Source organism: Fukomys damarensis, unplaced genomic scaffold, assembly GCF_012274545.1.
Source record: "Fukomys damarensis isolate Sample0158 unplaced genomic scaffold, DMR_v1.0_HiC HiC_scaffold_14, whole genome shotgun sequence".
NCBI classification, from domain to species: Eukaryota; Metazoa; Chordata; class Mammalia; order Rodentia; family Bathyergidae; genus Fukomys; species Fukomys damarensis.
In genome coordinates this window covers 4987219-5005527 of record NW_022900926.1, presented here as the reverse complement: position 1 = coordinate 5005527, position 18309 = coordinate 4987219, and the positions used below count along the sequence as shown (strand labels likewise).

General features: G+C 39.1%; 1 protein-coding gene across 1 annotated transcript in view; it reads left to right on the top strand.

Moving 5' to 3' along the window:
- The window catches only part of Trdn (triadin), a 205633-nt gene that overhangs the window by 5487 nt on the left and 181837 nt on the right, over window positions 1–18309 (top strand). Inside the window, exon 2 of the mRNA XM_033763212.1 lies at window positions 7093–7191. Within this exon, the coding sequence (XP_033619103.1) occupies window positions 7093–7191 (99 nt within the window). The remainder of the gene's footprint in view (window positions 1–7092; window positions 7192–18309) is intronic.

Below are 18309 nucleotides of genomic sequence, written 5' to 3'. Positions count from 1 at the left end.
CCTAAAAAGTCAATACAGTGCAAACAAACAACAACAACAACAAACAAAAATCCCAACTTCTGAAAAGTGTTGTACCAAATGTTGTGTTTATTGGCAAGGTATTGAGTACCAAGGTCTTGCATAACTATCTTTAAAACTATTATAGAACTGAAAAACAGGCATCACATAAACCTGATCAATCGGAGCCTAAAACTCTCATTTGTCTTTAGCACCCTTAAGTTGAGTTTACACTAAGGTAAGAAAGCTGATTGTGAGAAACAGTGATACGAGTTTCATTGAAACTCACAGGGAAGAACGAATATAGCTCTGAGACTGGGCAGCATTACAGACTAAAGGCAGTTTCCCCGCAAGCACTGATGGTGGGAGACTACTTTCAATTTTTGCACTGTTGATTTTCTCTCATATACACATCTATTACATATGAGTCACAACTAAAAGACTGGAAGACAGTGCAGTACAAAGTGAGTGGACTGTGAATCACAAACCATGATTCTGACCCGAGTTCTAATTCTTTGCCACTCAGGGTCTGGAAAGAGCGAGGTGCCTTATGGGAGGAGCCATAAATAAGTGCAAAAAACGTCATTCGCTGAGAATAACATGATAAGAGGAAATTTTTTCAAGTTTTCAAAGAGTTTGGTGTATTAGCGTGTGTCTGCAGTGTGTAATGGTGGCATGCATCTCAGGGGCAGGCACATGGATTGAACACATTGTCATTTTCATTCCCTCTCTCCTCCTCCACCCCTCCTGTCTCTGGACCCCCTTCCCATTCGTAAACAGTCCTTCTCCAAAGCATCCATGATGCAAAGTCTGTAGGGAAAATGACCAGCCAGTATACCTTTATGTGTCATCCCTAGCTGAGTTCCACTGAGAAGTGTTTCCTTGTAGCTTTTGCTATTATATATAATAGTGACGTTTTTATTCTCCACTCTATCGGCACATAGTGCCCATGGAAAATGTTCTGTTTATCAGCTTAAATGCTATTTAATTTTTCCTTACTTAAGTTCAGTCACTGTTTTGACTGTAATTTCAAAATTATGCTATTTTTGCAATGTAAACATGAATGAGACTCGAGCTGTTATCCTCAAGTCTTAGGAACACTTAGAGATGTAAAGCCTCCAATGCCATTTGCATTAAATTTTTAATCAGTTAACAATATTTAATGTCAGAAAAAATACAAAGCAGGCAACTAAGCAATTTTAAAACCATCAGTATTGACTTTTCGGCTGACATATGAATTTGAAAAGCTAATACTTAACTGGTTAAGATTTTCTAGTTAAGCCATTGGTTTTATGATTTTGCGTAATTGGAGCTTACAGCCAGTATTAAAACATTATTGTTTTCTTGTCTTCCTTCAAATAAAAAGAGGCCTTTTAGGGACATGGTTAATATAAAAATAGACATATTGTCTAATACGACGCATCTTGAAAGAACAGATTGGAGAAAATCTTCATCTAGCAGCTTTCGATTAACATCACAGAGTAATTCCAAATGTATGGGAATAAGGCTGTTTGATTTAAAGATCTCAATTCGTGCAAGCTAAGATTTTGCTCTCCCCACATGCTGCCTGCTCTGGGTTCTATGTGGGGTATGCACCCTTTCTGAGAGGTGCTTATTCAGTGCCACACAGACACGCATTTCCCCAAGGGAGTGCTCTGCAGAGATGGGTGAACTTCCTGGTTCGAAGAGGTAGCTGTTTCCGTCTTCAAAGGCAGCTAAACGAGTACCCCTGGCAAATGTGTTTTGACTACAGTCCCACTTCCCTCTCTCCAAGTCATACTCTCTCCACATCAGACATCTCCACATCTCTGTGCCCCAAGTCAAGCTGTCAAAGACACGTGGAATTGAAAATTTTAAGAGATGCTTTGGTATGGAAATGGGCTGTTTCCTCCTAACCTTAAGAGCCCACTTTGCAATGCATTTTCAATATTACAATTCAATATATGCAATTGGGATGTTTTCTAGTTCGGTATCTGTGGCAGGGGGCTCACACATGAGCTTCACCAAAGCAGGTTAAAGGTAGAATCTCTTAACCTAAAGTACAAAGATGATTTGCATTCAGTAGCCTGCTCCTTATTGGGGAACCTGGTTTGTTCGCACAGCACGGAGCCAGGATGTATTGTGACCAACTGGCTTTGTCCTTGCAGTCGTCAGCTGGGTTCCTCTCTGATACAGGTACTGAAATGAAGAGGAGAAACAAAGGAAACGGAAAACTCTCATTATTTCACATTTCATTTCTGTAATATCAGGGGTACAGGTGAGTCAGTGGATAAGAGATTCAAGTTCCACTTAACTTTGACTTTCAAGATACTTTTTAGCAGGGCTTTTCTGGAAAAGTTATAGTTGACTATTGAAATAAAAGCACCATATGAAAGGCAGAACTTTCTATTGGAGGTAAACGATATGATAGGTTGTGAAGGCAGAAAGGACAAATGTAAACTGGCAGTTGTTTGATATTCAGCAGTGGAGGTATTATTCTTGACCTTGGTGATTCTGATTTAACTTAAACGTACCTGCCTCAAGGGAAAAGAGTGTATTATATAATGTGTAGGTGACAGCAGTGTGGAAAAATGCTAAGTTTGTGAATTTAAACCTGAAGAAATATTCATCATTGCTTTAAGAGAAATGCAAAAATGTCTAATGGAAACATGACCAAATTAAAAACCTATTGCATTAGCAACACAGTTGTATAATCATAAAGCAGTAAGTAATGTCAGCAGTTCCTTTGAATGCAGAGGTTTAGCACTTTTGGGGGGCCAGGTTGAATGCCTGGTGTTGAAAGTGCAAAGATGAGTGGCACCAGGTCTGAACTGAAGTCAGAGAAGAGTACACTGCAGATGCAAGAACAAAGATTTAAAAACACGTGACTACCATTTGGAATCATGAAAGATGTGGAATGTGGTAAAATAACGGCACACGGTTCTTCAGTTTTCTAACTTGTAACCTGCAAACATGTTGCAAATCACTTCTGGAGCAAGGAATGTCCTGGTCTTATTTCTGGCCCTCTGCTGTGTACACAATGGTGTCCCAGAGAGAGATGGTGACCAAGGAGTGCAGAGATCAAGAGCAGGCTGGGTCAATGGGGAGAGGAGGGAGAAAGAGGCGGCAGGGAGATGGGCTTCCCTGTCTGTGGGGCACAGTCTAGGGATGACCAAAGCGTAACATTAGCCTGGTGAGAAGTTGGGTAAAAATCCTGCTTTGCATAGTCTCTTTTTGCATATTCTGTTGCGAAATAGCAGCTTGTCTGAAGTCTCTCATTTATCTTGGAGTGGTGTTTGTCATAGTCCTGGCTCTCAGTCCCCGTGTGACCCTATTAGCACCTCCAGAGTTGCTTCTGAGGGCCAGGTGTGTGGTTCTATGAGCTTAATGTGCCTGCAGGGTACACCATTTCCAATTCACAGTGACGTTATGGCATGACACTCCAGGACAGGTGATCCCTAAACAAGTTTCTGCAGCAGAACAGTGAAAACTCAACTGTTAGAGAAAAATAATTGTCAATGTTGTCCAAAGAGCTATGAGAACTGGTGTTTTGTGCCAGAGGTCTTATCAAGACAGCTTATAAGACACTGATAAAGCACTGAAACCAGGCAAGAGTGTTCAAAATGTTAGACAAAGCCTTTTATCAAGAGAAGGTCAAAGAGGTTCAAAGAATAAGTGAGCAGGAAATTACTAAGTGTAGCAGAAATTAACAGATTAAAGCAATAGGTAGCAGGATTCTCTAGGGACTTTTTCCTAGCAACTGAGAGTTTATTTCAAAAGTGATGGCTCTGATAATTGTCCGAAAATTTTGGGTATCTCTTGAATTAAGCTGAATGTGTTTATCTACTCAGTATTTCCCAGTCTCTGAATTTGAAATGCCTTATAGGTCCTAGTTATCACAGTCTCCATAGCCATCACTTGGTGTGGATCCTGCTTTTGAGTATGTGGCTTCTAGTACCCAGGTGTCTGCAGCACACTGTTTTATTTCCTTCATGTCACTCTCTTTTATCCCTGGATGGGTACAGGCGCAAAACTGCGGACACCCTGAAAGATACTCATTCACTTGCACATTTTTGAATATATATTTGGTGATTGCTTTTGCCAGTTATCATTTTAATTATGGGGAAGCAATGTAAAATACACGCAAATTTATCTCCCAAGTGTTCATTAGATGTTTGCACAAATAAATATATATGACAAGGTTGCCAGTTCAAAGTTCTTCCAAAGAAGTATACAGTCTTCTTTTTGTATCTAATATTATAGACACAAATTTTGAGATAGATTCCTTGATTTCTCATCATTTGTGTTTAAAGTTCATGACATTTACACATATGAAACAATTAGGAAATGGATCAATGTAAAAAACATATGAACATATCAATTGTCATGAGATATGAAAATGAAGAAATCCTAGAAAGGAGATGAAGCTGACTAGGGTGGATTACAGGCTGTTATACAGAAATACAACTTACGTAAAATATTAAAAGGATGTTTTCAAACAGAAGATTATGAACCTGAATGAAGACATATGAAATTAAATTTTAACATCTCTAGAATCTAACAGTTCCAGGTTAATTCATCACACAATTATTTTTTGTTTTTCATGAAATTAAAATCTGGTTCTTAGGCTCTATGACCAAAAACTAGAGGAGACACATTGGCATTTGGAATGGGAGAATTTGTGGTAAAGCTCTTTCCTGGAGAGTTTAAGACAATGAATAGCTAGTAATCATCTCTATAAATCTGATGCCACAAAAAGTCCCCACTTTTCACAGGGAGGGTAACCTACGCTCTAGGGAACCCCCCAAAAGCCTAAAGTAAAGGTGACCATAGGTGTCCTTGGCCGATGGGAAGGAGCTGGGATCAAAGACACAACAATGATAAATTTTCAGTCTAACTGATTTCCGGTTTTACACACAAGATTCTTCTTAGGTCACTGGAGGGATTGGGATGGGTGGGAAGGTCATTTTAATATTCTCAGTCAGTTACCAATTTAGAGTTAGGACTTCAAGTGTAGCCATCTAATTCAATGAGTAATAAGTTATTTGCTGTAGAGTGAAATCTTTACTGAACTATAATTATATTTGTCTGATTTGATTTGCTACTCATAATTATATAGTAGAAAGAAAAAAGAAGATATTGAGTTTAAAGAAGTATGGGACAAGGAGATTTGTGAGCTAAAGGGAAGGACACGCTCCCCCCACCCCGAAAAGAATCAGTGAGAGGCTAGGGCTTGCTCTGTGCCCTGAGCTAATGAGCGAGGCCGGGCAAGACTATGGCAGCGAATTTGAGCAGAGGCGCAGCTGGAAGCAGCTCTGACAGGTAAACTGAAAGTCAGCACTTCGAGAAGCCATCCGACGCCATCTCACAGAGGCTAAATGACAAACTTGCAGGAGGATTAAATTTCTTGACTGAACGGTCACCTTATACTGTGATATGTTCAGCTCTGCACCTCTGTCTGGAGTAGTTCCAGTATCGCTTTAACATGTTGCAGCATAAAAAATGACAGCTGTGTTTTCAAAACACAGCGAAACTCACTTGAAGTTATGTCACTCGGTAGTACTGACCCAGGGTCCCAAGTGCACAAGAATTCTATGTACAAATGCAAAAATAATTAGAGAACTTTGCTGACCATTGGATAATATTGTCCCACTTGGTTTCCAAGAGATGTCATCCGTTGTCTCTTCCAGGTTACAGGGAATATTGCCAGTCGTGACAGTTTTAAGTTTCAATTTTCAGATTATTAGTGCATGTCTGCAGTGCATTAGAACCCTGTTCCCTGTGGGGAGTTGGTGCCTGGACAGAACACATCCTAATTCTCTTTACACCCACCCGCTCCCTCGCCTTCCTCCCTCCTCCCTCTATCTCTTGGTTCCCTTCCCATTTGTACAACACCAACCGCCCTATTTCCTATTATTTGTCTTTTACTTCACTCTTTAATTTATTTAAACTTTGGGCTTCTTATGTACAAGAAACCATGTGATATTTAAGCTTGTGCATCTGATTTATTTCACTTAACACCGTGGTCTCAAGGTGCATCCACTTTCCTACCAATGACTCAAGTTTATCCCCTTTTGTGGCAGAGCCCTAGAGCTTTAAAAGAAAAAAAAATCCCCTTTGTAAATTTAAGTTAAATTTATTTTAACAGATACACAAAATTATACATATCATCAGAGGACCAGTCAGTGTTTACTACTTGCGTATATTGTGTGATACTGAAATCAGTCTATATACTTACCTATCTCCTCTAACCTCTGTCTTTTCTCTTTGGTGAAAATATTCAAAAATCATTTTAAAATTCTTGTTTGAGAAGCACAGACTGTGAAAGGCCCATAAGCCACACATACTTACACACCCCCCTGGGTCAGGACCTCATCTCTTCCACCCCAAAGGCGAGTCCCACCTACCTGCCCTCACCGAAGGTCACACTGCTGTCAGTTCTCAGTCTCACAGGGAACAAATAGCCTACATTTTCTGAATCCACTTTCTTGCTTTGCCTTGTAGTTCTACAAACTCCATACAAAAAATAATGACGTTTAGTTTCGCCAAATTCGTCCTTTCTGTGAGTAGAACAGCATACCACGAGTTTCTCTGTATTTTGCTGCACTACTCAACGCTCTTTATAGGAGCCACCTGTTCTGTATGGAGCCATAGTTATTATTTCCCCTGTTCTATAATATTCCATTGTATGAAACTCACAGCTCAGCTGTTGGCAAAACTTTTGTCAAATGAGCCAATATGAACAACATTGTTGTATTCATTTTACTTCTTTAAAATTTTAACATTCTGTCGAAACTATACACTGCTTTATTTTGTTTTTTGGGGGGTGGAGCATCCCGGGGATTGAACTCAGGACCTTGCACTTGCAAGACAGGCACGCTGCCACTGAGCTAATTCCCCGACCCTTCCTTTCATGGCACTCCATCTTGTGATAAAAAGGCACAGTCAACTGCAAAAAAAAAAACCAAAAAAACAAAACAACAACAACAACAACAAAACCCACTCTAGTCAGCTGTCACATTAGGCAGTTGGTATCCTGTTATTTAAATCTAATTGAAAAACACAAAGAAAGGATGACTGTGGTATCTACTAGAAATGCCCTACCTTGCTTTTCAGAAATTGACCTGGCCCCAGGAGCTAGAAGAGATGGGTGTTCAGAGGAACAGAAGGAGAACGCACAGAATACTGAGAATGTCTCAGAGATAAAGGAGGAAGGTACACCAGTTACCCCTCACGGCAACTGCGTATGCAGCAACTCAAGTGTGGGGGTGTGGAGACAGGCAGAAAATGCTGTCACTGAACAAGTATGTAGTGGCCACCATGTTTCCTAACTGCCAAGCTGGGGCAACAGCCTTGAGCACACAGTTCCCACTGCCCAGAGTCCCTGATGCCCCCAGAACACACCCAATCAAGAGGACGTCGGTCCCAGGCTCTGCACCCCTGTCCTTTCAAGCACCAGTGAATGCAGGTCAATACTCACTGGCTTGCTTTGCTCCCCTTTTCTGGGATCCCTTTCCCCACTCTGTCCTATTCAGTGGGCGCCATTTTTAATTAGGCCTCAAGGACTTTTGTTAGAATATGGCTCTGATTCACATTCAAGCAACGCATGACTGGTGTTTCTACTTCACTCTTTCTGTGTGTAGAATGAGCCCTTCTGTCTTTCAAAAGTGACCACTTTTGAAAGTTAATTTTATCCATCTTATGTTCATTTTGCTGGTTTACACTCTCAAAAAAGATCCTATTTCCAATTTAATGGTAGGGAGTTTCAGTGAGGTGAAAAGCCTAACTCCACCTGAGTGAGTAAGAAAAGAATGATTAACAGAGAATTTATACCCTCTACTTGCAATATGTCCAAAAATGAAAATGAGAAAACTCTTACTAGTGAAAAGTTTTGAAGGTCATGAACGTAATAGTTGTTTTCTGGTTTTCAGTTTGGGCCAAAGTGTAAGAATGCATTTGAGATTCAGATACATAACAAGACTGGAAAATTTAAAATAAGTTACCATCTTCTAGATCAAAGGTTCACCCCGCGAGAGGACAAATCACCAGCATCAGCAGCCACCGGGAATGGATGACTAGAGAGCCAATGCAGTCATCCGTCAGTGTCTGTGTGTTCTACACATGCTGGGAAAACACGGGACCAGTGGAAAATATCTGAAAAATATGTGTATTGAAAGAGTATAGCCTTTGCCTTGTTATTATTCCCTGAACAATTAAGTATAATAACTATTTACATCTAATTTACATTGTATTGAGTATTTCAAGTAATGGAGAGATAATCTAGCAGGAGGATATGTGGGTGGTCTATAAATGCAATGCCATGTTGTACAAGTGCCCTGTGTATACGTGGATTTTGTTGTCCACAGGGGAATTGGTGATTCTGAGGCTAAACCCTGTCACCAGTGAGGGATGACTGTACTTTCATTTATGTTAGGAAGAAAGATCCAAATCACGCGTGTTACGCAGTGGCTTAAAACTCAAACATTGTAATAGAATATGCTTTTTGTGATACATATATGACTGTGCCCAGTAGCAAGATTCTATTCTGGGAAATAGGAGTGAAAATGGAGATGCAGAAGAAAATTCAAAGATAAAACTACTTGCCTAGAAGAGAGCGAAGGTTCATGAGTTCAGCAGCTGTGTCCTGAAGCTCACAAACGTTTCTCACTCCTCTGGGCTTCCAGAGTTCTATTTTTTTTTTTTTTTTTGACAGCTCAAATCTTTACATTTTGCATTTTTCCCACCTGCTTTTTTCTTTCTTTTCCTATTGTTCCTACTCTAATTTAAGACACTGTCATTTTATACTTGGAAACCTGTCATGCAGCAGATAGTATTTTTTTAAAAGCAGCTGAAGCAAGACTTCACACGTTCTTCCTACAGAGTGACCTCCACTCCTGTACTGGGAGATGGCTTCTATTTTCTCTCTTTGAGCCCAGACCGACTTGTGTGACAGCCTCAAAAGCTACAGTACAATGAAATGCTTTCCAAGGATAGACTGAAACAGGCAGACTGCGTTGTTCTCTTGGGATAATTTTTTGAATTCATGCTCCAAAATGTTCAGGTAGCCTTGGGGGAGAGAAATAATGAGTGACAAGACCTTGGTCCATAAACCTGCCTGAGCTTCCAGCCAACAGTCTACACCACATTTCCCGCGGTGAGAGCAAACCATCCTGAAAAATCCATTCTCTGGGTCTAGGTGAGACCTTTCAGGTGACATTTTTGAAGCATACATAGGATGTTCCTGCTGGATTCTAACAAATTACAGGCTTCTGAGAAAAATAAATGACTACAGTTGTCAGCATCTTAGGGCACTAAGTTTTGGAATGTTTTGTTATGCAGCAGTAGGTCACTGCTACATCCCATCAGCAGCGACGTGAACTTCTGACCTGTAACCCTTCTTGCACACTGCTACCAAATGAAGTGTGTAATGCTGTGGTACCCGTGGACAATGATAACTCATTCAGTGCATAATTGTTTCGGCTAGATTCAACATGCGAGTAGGCAATTGTACAATTGTTATCCTTCTCCAATTTCACCATTCCTTCATTCTTCTATGAAGACAACTTGAAATAATTAAATGAAGCTAGTGACACTACCACTACCTCAAATATTTAATGGGCGCGCGCGTGTGTGTGTGTGTGTGTGTGTGTGTGTGTGTGGTGAAAATATCGCAAATTGACTCAGCACTTCTGAAACATATCATATTGTTTATTAATTATATTCCCTATGCTGTACAGCAGATCTCAAAACAAACAAGCAAGCAAGCAACCGTCCTACCTGTGTCTGAAGGGGATTTTGTACCCTCTGTCCATCTTCTGTATATTCCCAGCTTGTCCCTCCCACCTCCACAGCCTCCCTTCTGCTGTGGCTTCCTTGTGCTCCGTTGTTTTTAGACTTCACATATAAGTGAGACTATGTGGTATTAGTGCCGCTGGCTCACTTCAGTTAACATCGTCAGTGATCTGAGGGGAAGAAGCAGCCTCTTTCTCAAGGTCGCAAGGTCATCCTTGGGGCAACAGTTAATTAGGTTAATTAGATCCCTCTATTGCAGTCATACATGCTGACTTTTCTCTCATGAAGTGGAGGAGTTTTCTGGCAAGTGACTTGTTCCCCCATAACAGTTAGTGATGTTGTGGTTACTTCAGTTTTTGTTTTGTTTCATAAGTGGCATTTGGAAATCTCAGGGGAAAAAGGGCTGTATTTTGTGCAATATTTATTCCTACATCTTCCTTCTTAACATGTCTGTAATTAGCTTCCGATCAATTCAACGAATGTTTCTGAAATGTAAATTGTGACTTGTTCTATAATCAGTGACATTGCATATGCATTTATCATTTACACAATATGTGGTAGGTATTTAGATCTTACTAGAGCATTATAAAGTCATTAAAAGGCACCCCTAATCCTGAGGCCTGGACACTTTGTCTTTCTTTGGAATGGGAATATTTTTTCTTTCTGGGTTTGCATACACAGGAAGCTACCTAAGCCTTTTTGCTTGGCCAGAGCCTATAAATTGAAAACTGACACTGCTGCAGTTAAAACAGATCAGGTCAGGGATTAATTTCATGGAACCCACAGTGATGTCAGCTAAACATGATCTGCTTGTGGCAGACAAAGGACCTGTGGTGCCTCTACTTGCTGTTTGCACTAAAATAAATGTGTCTTCGGGTTCTGAAAGCTTCTTCCCTGCAGATCTTCAACTTGTCACTGTCTTCCGGCTAAATATCTTTCAAAGACCAGTTAGAAAAAATGCAAGGATGCCAAGCAGGAAGAAACGATGGCAACTGTGGTTAATTAAAACTGTGGAAATAACAAAAGCTGGAAAACAAAAACTAGGAGTTGAATAATCACTAAATTAAATTCACAGAAAAGCAAAATGACAACAGTTTGGTCTAAAACATTGGCAATCTGTTTAATAGCAGGATGCAAGTCGAAATTTTTGTTGACAAATATTAAAGGAAAAGTTAAGAATGGGAAACTTCAGATCGAGCAGAGCTAAGTTTTGAGCAGTGAGAAATCATATATACGTTGCATCACTGTATCCGGCATTAAGGCACACTAAATACACATATATACACACAAGGTGTGCGTATGTATCAGATCTGTGATGCATAGGCCACAGCGTGAAATCAAAACTTTCATTTTTAATAGAGTTTCTGATGCAGAACAGACACTGCATGAAACAATAAGAGAAACGATTCTAAGTGTGGGGTTCTAAAAAATAGAGAAACCTTTTTATATTTTTATTTTTAAAAAGTTTAATCATATTGTCAGGCATGGTGGCACATGTGTATAATCCCAGCACTCAGGAGGCTGAGACAGGAGGATCACTGCAAGTTCATTTCATGGCCAGGCTGAACTAGTGAGACCCTTTCTCCAAAACAAATAAACAAGCAAAAATAACAACAACAACAAAAAATCATATGACAAGACATTATAATACTTTTATGGAGAGTTGTTCATTGACATACATAACTAAAACATAATTTTTGAAATATTTATTTGAAATGTAAAAGTAGCTTAAAGACACAAGATAGTAGGAATATTGTTATTCTAGATTAATTTTGCATGTCTTCTTTTCTATATTTATGGTTCCTATATCTTTGAATTAATATTAAAAGGGTGCAAAGACCAAAACATTGTCTCCTAGTAATATTCTCATGTTCTTTGACTGACGGCAAGTGCAGAGCAGGGACTGATGTTTGCAAACCTAGACAAGTGCCTCCCAAACCAAAATGTGCGCAGAAATTGTGTGTGATCTTCTGAAAGGCAGATTCTGGCTCAGTGGAGGAAGGAGGCCAGGAATCTGCATTCCAAAGTCCTCTGCCGGGAATGCTCCTCCACCCCAGACCCGTCAGTAGGTAGGAAGATCTTAGGGCAGTTCGCAGGGTGTTTAGATAACTACTTTGATTTTCAGTCTTTGGCTTTTTTGTGAATGAAATCAATAAAAGAATGGAATCCAATGAAAAAGGACAAAAAGGAGAAAGACTTTTAAAATTGCTCGTAATTTTATTTGATGTTTGAAGAAATGTGTGTGAATCTTTTTACAAGCTTCACAGTGCTGGATTGCTTGTGTGCCAACACACTCCTGCTCTTTTAAAATCTGTATATAGTGTCACATAATTTCAATTTTGCAAAATTTTAATAGACTTTGCCTTATTCTTTACTGATACTTTTATCATTGCCTACAAAGGCTTAGATTTTTAAAAAATGTATAGAAAGTGTAAACAATTTTATTTTTATGCTTTTTAACATTTAACGTTACTGGATATCAATTCATATTTCCTCAATATCATTGAATATCTCTTATTAGGCTTGATACATGACGAATAACTGGATATATAAATCTGTGTGTGGACAATAAGCTGCCTCTGCTTAGTTTTGACAATCTCCAAAAATGAATAAATGAGTTGTTTTCAAAAGAATAAAATAATTGATCACTTAATAATGGCGATGACATTTAATTGACAAATGTTGAAAAAGATCGTATTCTCTTCTTTGAAGAGTATTGACCAATTTTATTTTATTTTTATGTTTTTGTTTTTGTATTGACCAATTTTCAATTGCTTGTAATAATTACGGAACATAAAACTTTCAGGTATGTATTTAAATGTATTTATTCATTAAACTGCTATCAAACTTTTTAATTCATTCAGTTGAAATGTGAAGTGCTTCCTGGCATTAATGTAGCATGGGATTCATCCCCAGACTCTGGTGTCATTCCAGACCATGAGTCTGTGTGCTCGTTGGTTAACCATATGAATTTTAGACTTGCTCAGTGTACGAAATTTTCCAGTACCGTGGTAAGTGAAAGATGAGACAGTTGCCTTTCAGGCTTATTTTATGTAGTTATGCTCCCAAATTTTCCATTTTCTTTGTTATTCAACAAATCTGTACTACCTTTGTCAAATACACAGTTATTGATTTTATTCTCACAGCGAGAAAGAAATGATGTGATACAATTGGTGAAATTATAGGAAGTAGACTTGCAAAGGGACAAGGTCATTTCAAGCAATTTCATGTTAAAATAACAAGAGTTATTTAATGTCATAAAATTATGGTCCTGAAAAGTATTAGTTCTTTTACTCTCCACAAAGGAGAATGTACTTATACTGTAAGAAATGTCAAAGAAAATTAACTTCTAACATATGGTTAAATATTTCCACACAAAGGTATTCAACGCTTCCTTAGAAAGGGATTTTTATGCCTCTGTCAAGAAGCCTTCACCTAAATCCCTCCTGTTAACATTCAACACAATTTCCTTTTTTATTCCTTAAAGTAAAAAATAGCATGTCACTGCTCTGTAGTGACACTTTGTCTTTTAGGATCCTAATCTTACCTGGCCCTCCACTTTTTACTTAGATTAAAAAAGCCAAGACAAAAAACTTTTCTCTAGGTGCTGTCCATTTTTAAAATGCCTTTTAGTCACTTTACCTTCTTACCTGTAAATTTCAAATCACAGTGTAATTTGTAAAATTATGAAGATGTGATATTTCAAAACTTTTTAACAGGGAAACCAAAGGACTGACCGACTGAAAACCTACCAAACTGATGGGGATGAATGGCTGCCGTGACTTTTAGCTTGTGCTAAATATTGTTTCTGTGCATGCAGAATGTTTGGTAAATAAAGTCACATAAAGTAAGGCAGGCACAGTGCCCACCCGTTACTCCCATTGCACGTACCTGCATTTTCTCTCTGATGTGCAGTTCCTTTACCCACAGTGGAAAGATCTCAGTGACAGCCGCTCCAGCACCTCCCGAAGCATCCAAGGCTCTGCCTGACACACATGAGAGCCACGTCAATATCAGCTGTTCGAATTCTTTTGTGTTGACCCAACAACCTTGTGGGAACTCAGAAGAACCCCACCTGTGCGTGTGACGTGTGAGTCATATGTGCATTCCGTCAAGGATACATAAAAGTATTCTTCTCGTGTCTCCTCCTATAGTGAAGAGTTTGCTGTTCTTCTAGCTGAAAGAGCAGCGTGGGGGAGCCGACCCCCTTCTCTCCCTCCACCCTTCACCTCTTGTGCGTACCGTGTAACTTGTCTTTCATTCTGCTTACTTCTCCTAAAAATGTGCATTATCGTTTGCACGTACCAGATTTAGACTTTAGAGTAAACTTTTTGTAATATGTTTAATTTCCATTTTCACATTTTCTTTCACATACTAATCTCATTTGACATTTTTCAGGCTTGATGACTTTTGTAAGTGAACCCCAACTCTTCCAGGCTTTACTATCCTACAAATGACTAACATGTTGGGTCATCCCAGGTCAGTGCAGCTTCAGGCCTCTGTAGCATTTTTCTGTTGTTATGCAGTAGTATTAGCACCAGCTCACTGGCTCAGAGCCTCCCGTGTTTCTTATCTTCCCATTTCTGTGCATCAGGGGGCTGGGCAGGACTTTGATGGATTTTTCTCTTCAAGGTCTCTTACATCCACGATGCACTGTCACGGCTTGATCTGCTTTGTGACTTGTTTTCGGACTCTAGGAGCACACCTTGGTGCTCACATGAGCTCAGAGCACATTTTTCCTCTCCACATGCTAAGAACAACATTAGACTCATTTGATCTTGGTTCCAGAAGGTCCCCAGAGAAGCCAGCAGGTGAGCTCCTCCTGAATTAACTTTTCCCTAACTTCTCCTATTTCAGCCCAACTATCGCCATCTGTGAGTGAAGCCCACGGTAAACTCTCACGGCTTGGGTGCGTCTTTTTGGAGCACATTATAGGTGCAACGGTTCATCTGTATAGTTATTCAGTATCAATTTCTGTTGCTTCTTAGTCTTGGCCCAGTGTAGGCAGAAATCACGATGGAATTTGCTCATCTGAATCCAAGCACCTGATGAAGTGCTTGGCATAGAGCAGAAACCCGGTAAACCGTTGTGGATCGAATGAACACATGGACTCATGCAAAGATGATTTGCACATAGAACCTGGGCAACAAGAAGAAAAGTCACAATGACTGTGGTGTGTCAACAGGTCTTAGCCACATTTGTCTTCGGTATCCCCACTTAAAAATCTTTTGTCTCCAGCATTCTTAGTATCCAGGCATTATTTAAGGCATCATTCAGAATGGCACTTGTTAAAGTTTAGTGTAAGTCTGGACCTTTTGAAAAGCTGCTCCTCATAAGGAACCATTCCATTCATTTAGTACTCGACTAAATGAGTAAAAATTTACAGATTAGCCTAGAATTGGCACTTTATTCTCCATTTTGCTTTTTTAATTTATTGGGAGAATTTACTTTAGGATTTCTGATGGAAATTTGTTCTACTTATTTCAAAAGTTTTTTGTTTTTTTATATTTCATCCACCCATTAACCAATATCGTGCTGACTGCCTCTTTTCTCACTAAACATCAGAAAGAGACATCAGAGACAGGAAATAGAGGGGGCAACAGAGGGATTTGAAAGTAGTATAACAAGATGTGCGAACTTCGTACAGAATTTAGGGCTTATGCAGTTGATATCAGCACGGCCCAGAAAGAGGACTCCAGGCCATGGCAAGGCTGCTGCTGTCCCGGGCACTTTCTTAGGAATGGGTCTGGGGGAGATGGGGAGGGGTCTGCAGGGACCAGCAGGAGTCAGTGCAGCAGAACAAAGGGAGATGTGATTTTGTAATGTTTCCAACTCTTATTTAATCCTCTGAGGAAATTAATGACCCAAATACAGTGGTGCTTCGGTTCATGAATGCCTTGGTTGGCAAATAATTTGGTTTGCAAACAGAAGCATTTGGCAAAATTTGGTTTTTGCTTGCAAACTCTGCATTGGGTGAGGAACACGGATATCTTCCCCACACTAACACAAACTCATCTATCTTTTCCCAAATTGTGGAATGAATTGTTTGTAAACTGAGGTGCCACGATAGTCATCACCCAGTTTTTCTGAGATTATTATTCGCCACTTTGCAATTTAACAGGATTTCTTTTACTTAAATACACAAGCACTGCAATATATGTTTAAAGCATGACAGTAAAAACTACAGATAGATAAAAAGAAGCCCACAATCCCAACTCTTCTACTGGAACTGTATTACATTCTTCTAATGTCTTTTCATGCCTTTGATATAGTTAACATTTTCACTAAAACCAGAATTACGATTGAATAATGTATTCTTAGATATTTCTCATAAAGTCTCTTGAGCATCATTTATCAGTAAATATACATTTTCATCAGTGCTTGCATGGCTACGTTATATGTTATTATTTATTTAGCCACCCTATTTTGGTGAGTGTTTATGTAGTTGTTTTCTTATTATAAAGCATATGAGAATGACTACATATTTGTTCAGTATGATTAATTCTGTTGAAAAATTTAAAGTACTGGTCCAACAGTAAGTGATTTTAAACATTTGATATATTGTATATATTGTATTTGATAATACAAATTTTCTTCTGGAAGCATCCCAATTTTGATATATGTTAATGTATATTTTCATACCTTTTCCAACACTGTATAATGCACTTTAAATGTCTTCTGATTTTATATAAATGGCTAATTTTCTATTTATTTCATGATAATATGAAAGTTTCTGATTTGTGAGTCAGTTCTCTTTTGTGAATTAACCATGCCTTCCAAGATAAATTTTGCCAAGTTCAGTGGATTTATAACTATAAATGTGAAACACATATGCTATCTCTTAGTTGCTGTCAGTATTTAGCAATTTTTATTAGAGATATTTATGATAAATCCCAGTGAAATGTTTATTAAGGCTGAAGTAAAACTGCAATAACATAATTTAATACTTGTGAAGAGCCTACTGGAAGTGAGGTAGGGTTCCAAGTGCATGAAAGCATGGTTTCATTAAAGTTTTACAACTTCCCTAGACAACTGGTTGTATTAATAATCTCATGTCAAACTAGGATCCTGCAGTTCACTGAGTGCATATTTTACCCAGGGTAAATCAGCTGTTGAGATGAAGAGATCAGACTTAAAGCCATGCAGTCTGAATTCATATACATTACATGTTGAGTCTGTATTATAAGACCTTTTATTTTAGCATTTCCTATCTTCTAATAAGTGACTCTACACTTAGTTTTTCATACTGACTCTTTCTCAAGCTAGCAATTGTGAACAATTTATTTAACAAATAAGGCTATTTTTGATACTTGCAGCAATCCAGTAAGATAGCACAGGTATTTTATCTTAATTTGTTACAGACCAGAAAAGTGATGGTCATTTAAATTCACTGTCTGACACTAAATATTGATGATAATGATAAAAAATAATATTTGAAGCATATATAATATAGGTTATATCAAAATGCATAAAAGAGATCACTCCTTCTTAGAGACGGGAGGCATCTTCAGGTTGTCAGTTTGAACTTATGACTAGAACTTTGGAAATGGACAGAACCTGTACGTTGGGTTATTTCGACAGGGGAGGCATGTATTTTTACAACTCCTGCTGAACAAGACCTCGAGCCATCTTGGGAATGGAGACACAGACGGTGCGTGGGAATTCGCAGGCTCTGGGAAGCCACGAGAGTACCTGTGTGGTGACCAGGGGTCCCATGTGGGAAGCGCAGGCTCTCGGTCACAGCGCAGGGCCTTTGGAAGTGAGGTAATTTCTGTGCAGAGAGTATTTGATCACAACTTCTAGCTCTTTCTTGAGATTCCTTCCGAGTCTCTTCACAAGCCTATTGATTGTAACATGGACAGCCTATTCCAGCTTTTACCAGCCAGACTAGGTTTATATCCAGAAAGAGGATGCCCCGCAGACAGGTCCAGCTTGGCCTGTGGATCATATTTACTTTCACACTTACAAATTAGCACAATTAAAATGTTAAGGGCCACGTACCTCAAAAACAGATGCAGAAACTCATTAAGAAATAATTTATGGAAATGACTCAATAAGGTAATCCCTAATTAATACAGTAATCCAATAATACTGTCATTGAATTTGGTTTGCTGTAAGAAGCACTCATTGTTGTTTCTGGCAGCTTGGCCGTGTGTTCAGCTTGGCGCAACTCTCCAAGGCCCTGCTGGTGAGGGAGGGGTGGAGGCACCGGTTCATGCAGGGCTGAGCGCAGCAGCCCAGGTCACCGAGCCCCAGACCTGAGGGCCTGACTCCAAAGTGTGCTGCCAGGATGGATAAAGGAGAGGATGATGGCACTTACTTGAAAATGAGTATCTCGGTTCCCATAGTCATGCATTTACTTCGTGTTTAGCAGTTTAACTCATAACATAGATATTTACAATCTTTATTAGGTAAAAAGTAAAATTCTTAGGACCAAGGGCATAGCTTAGTGATAGAACATTTATCTGGCATGTGTAAGGCCCTGGGTTGAATCCCTGGTACCACACACACCAAAAAAAAAAAAAAAAAAAAAAAAAAAAA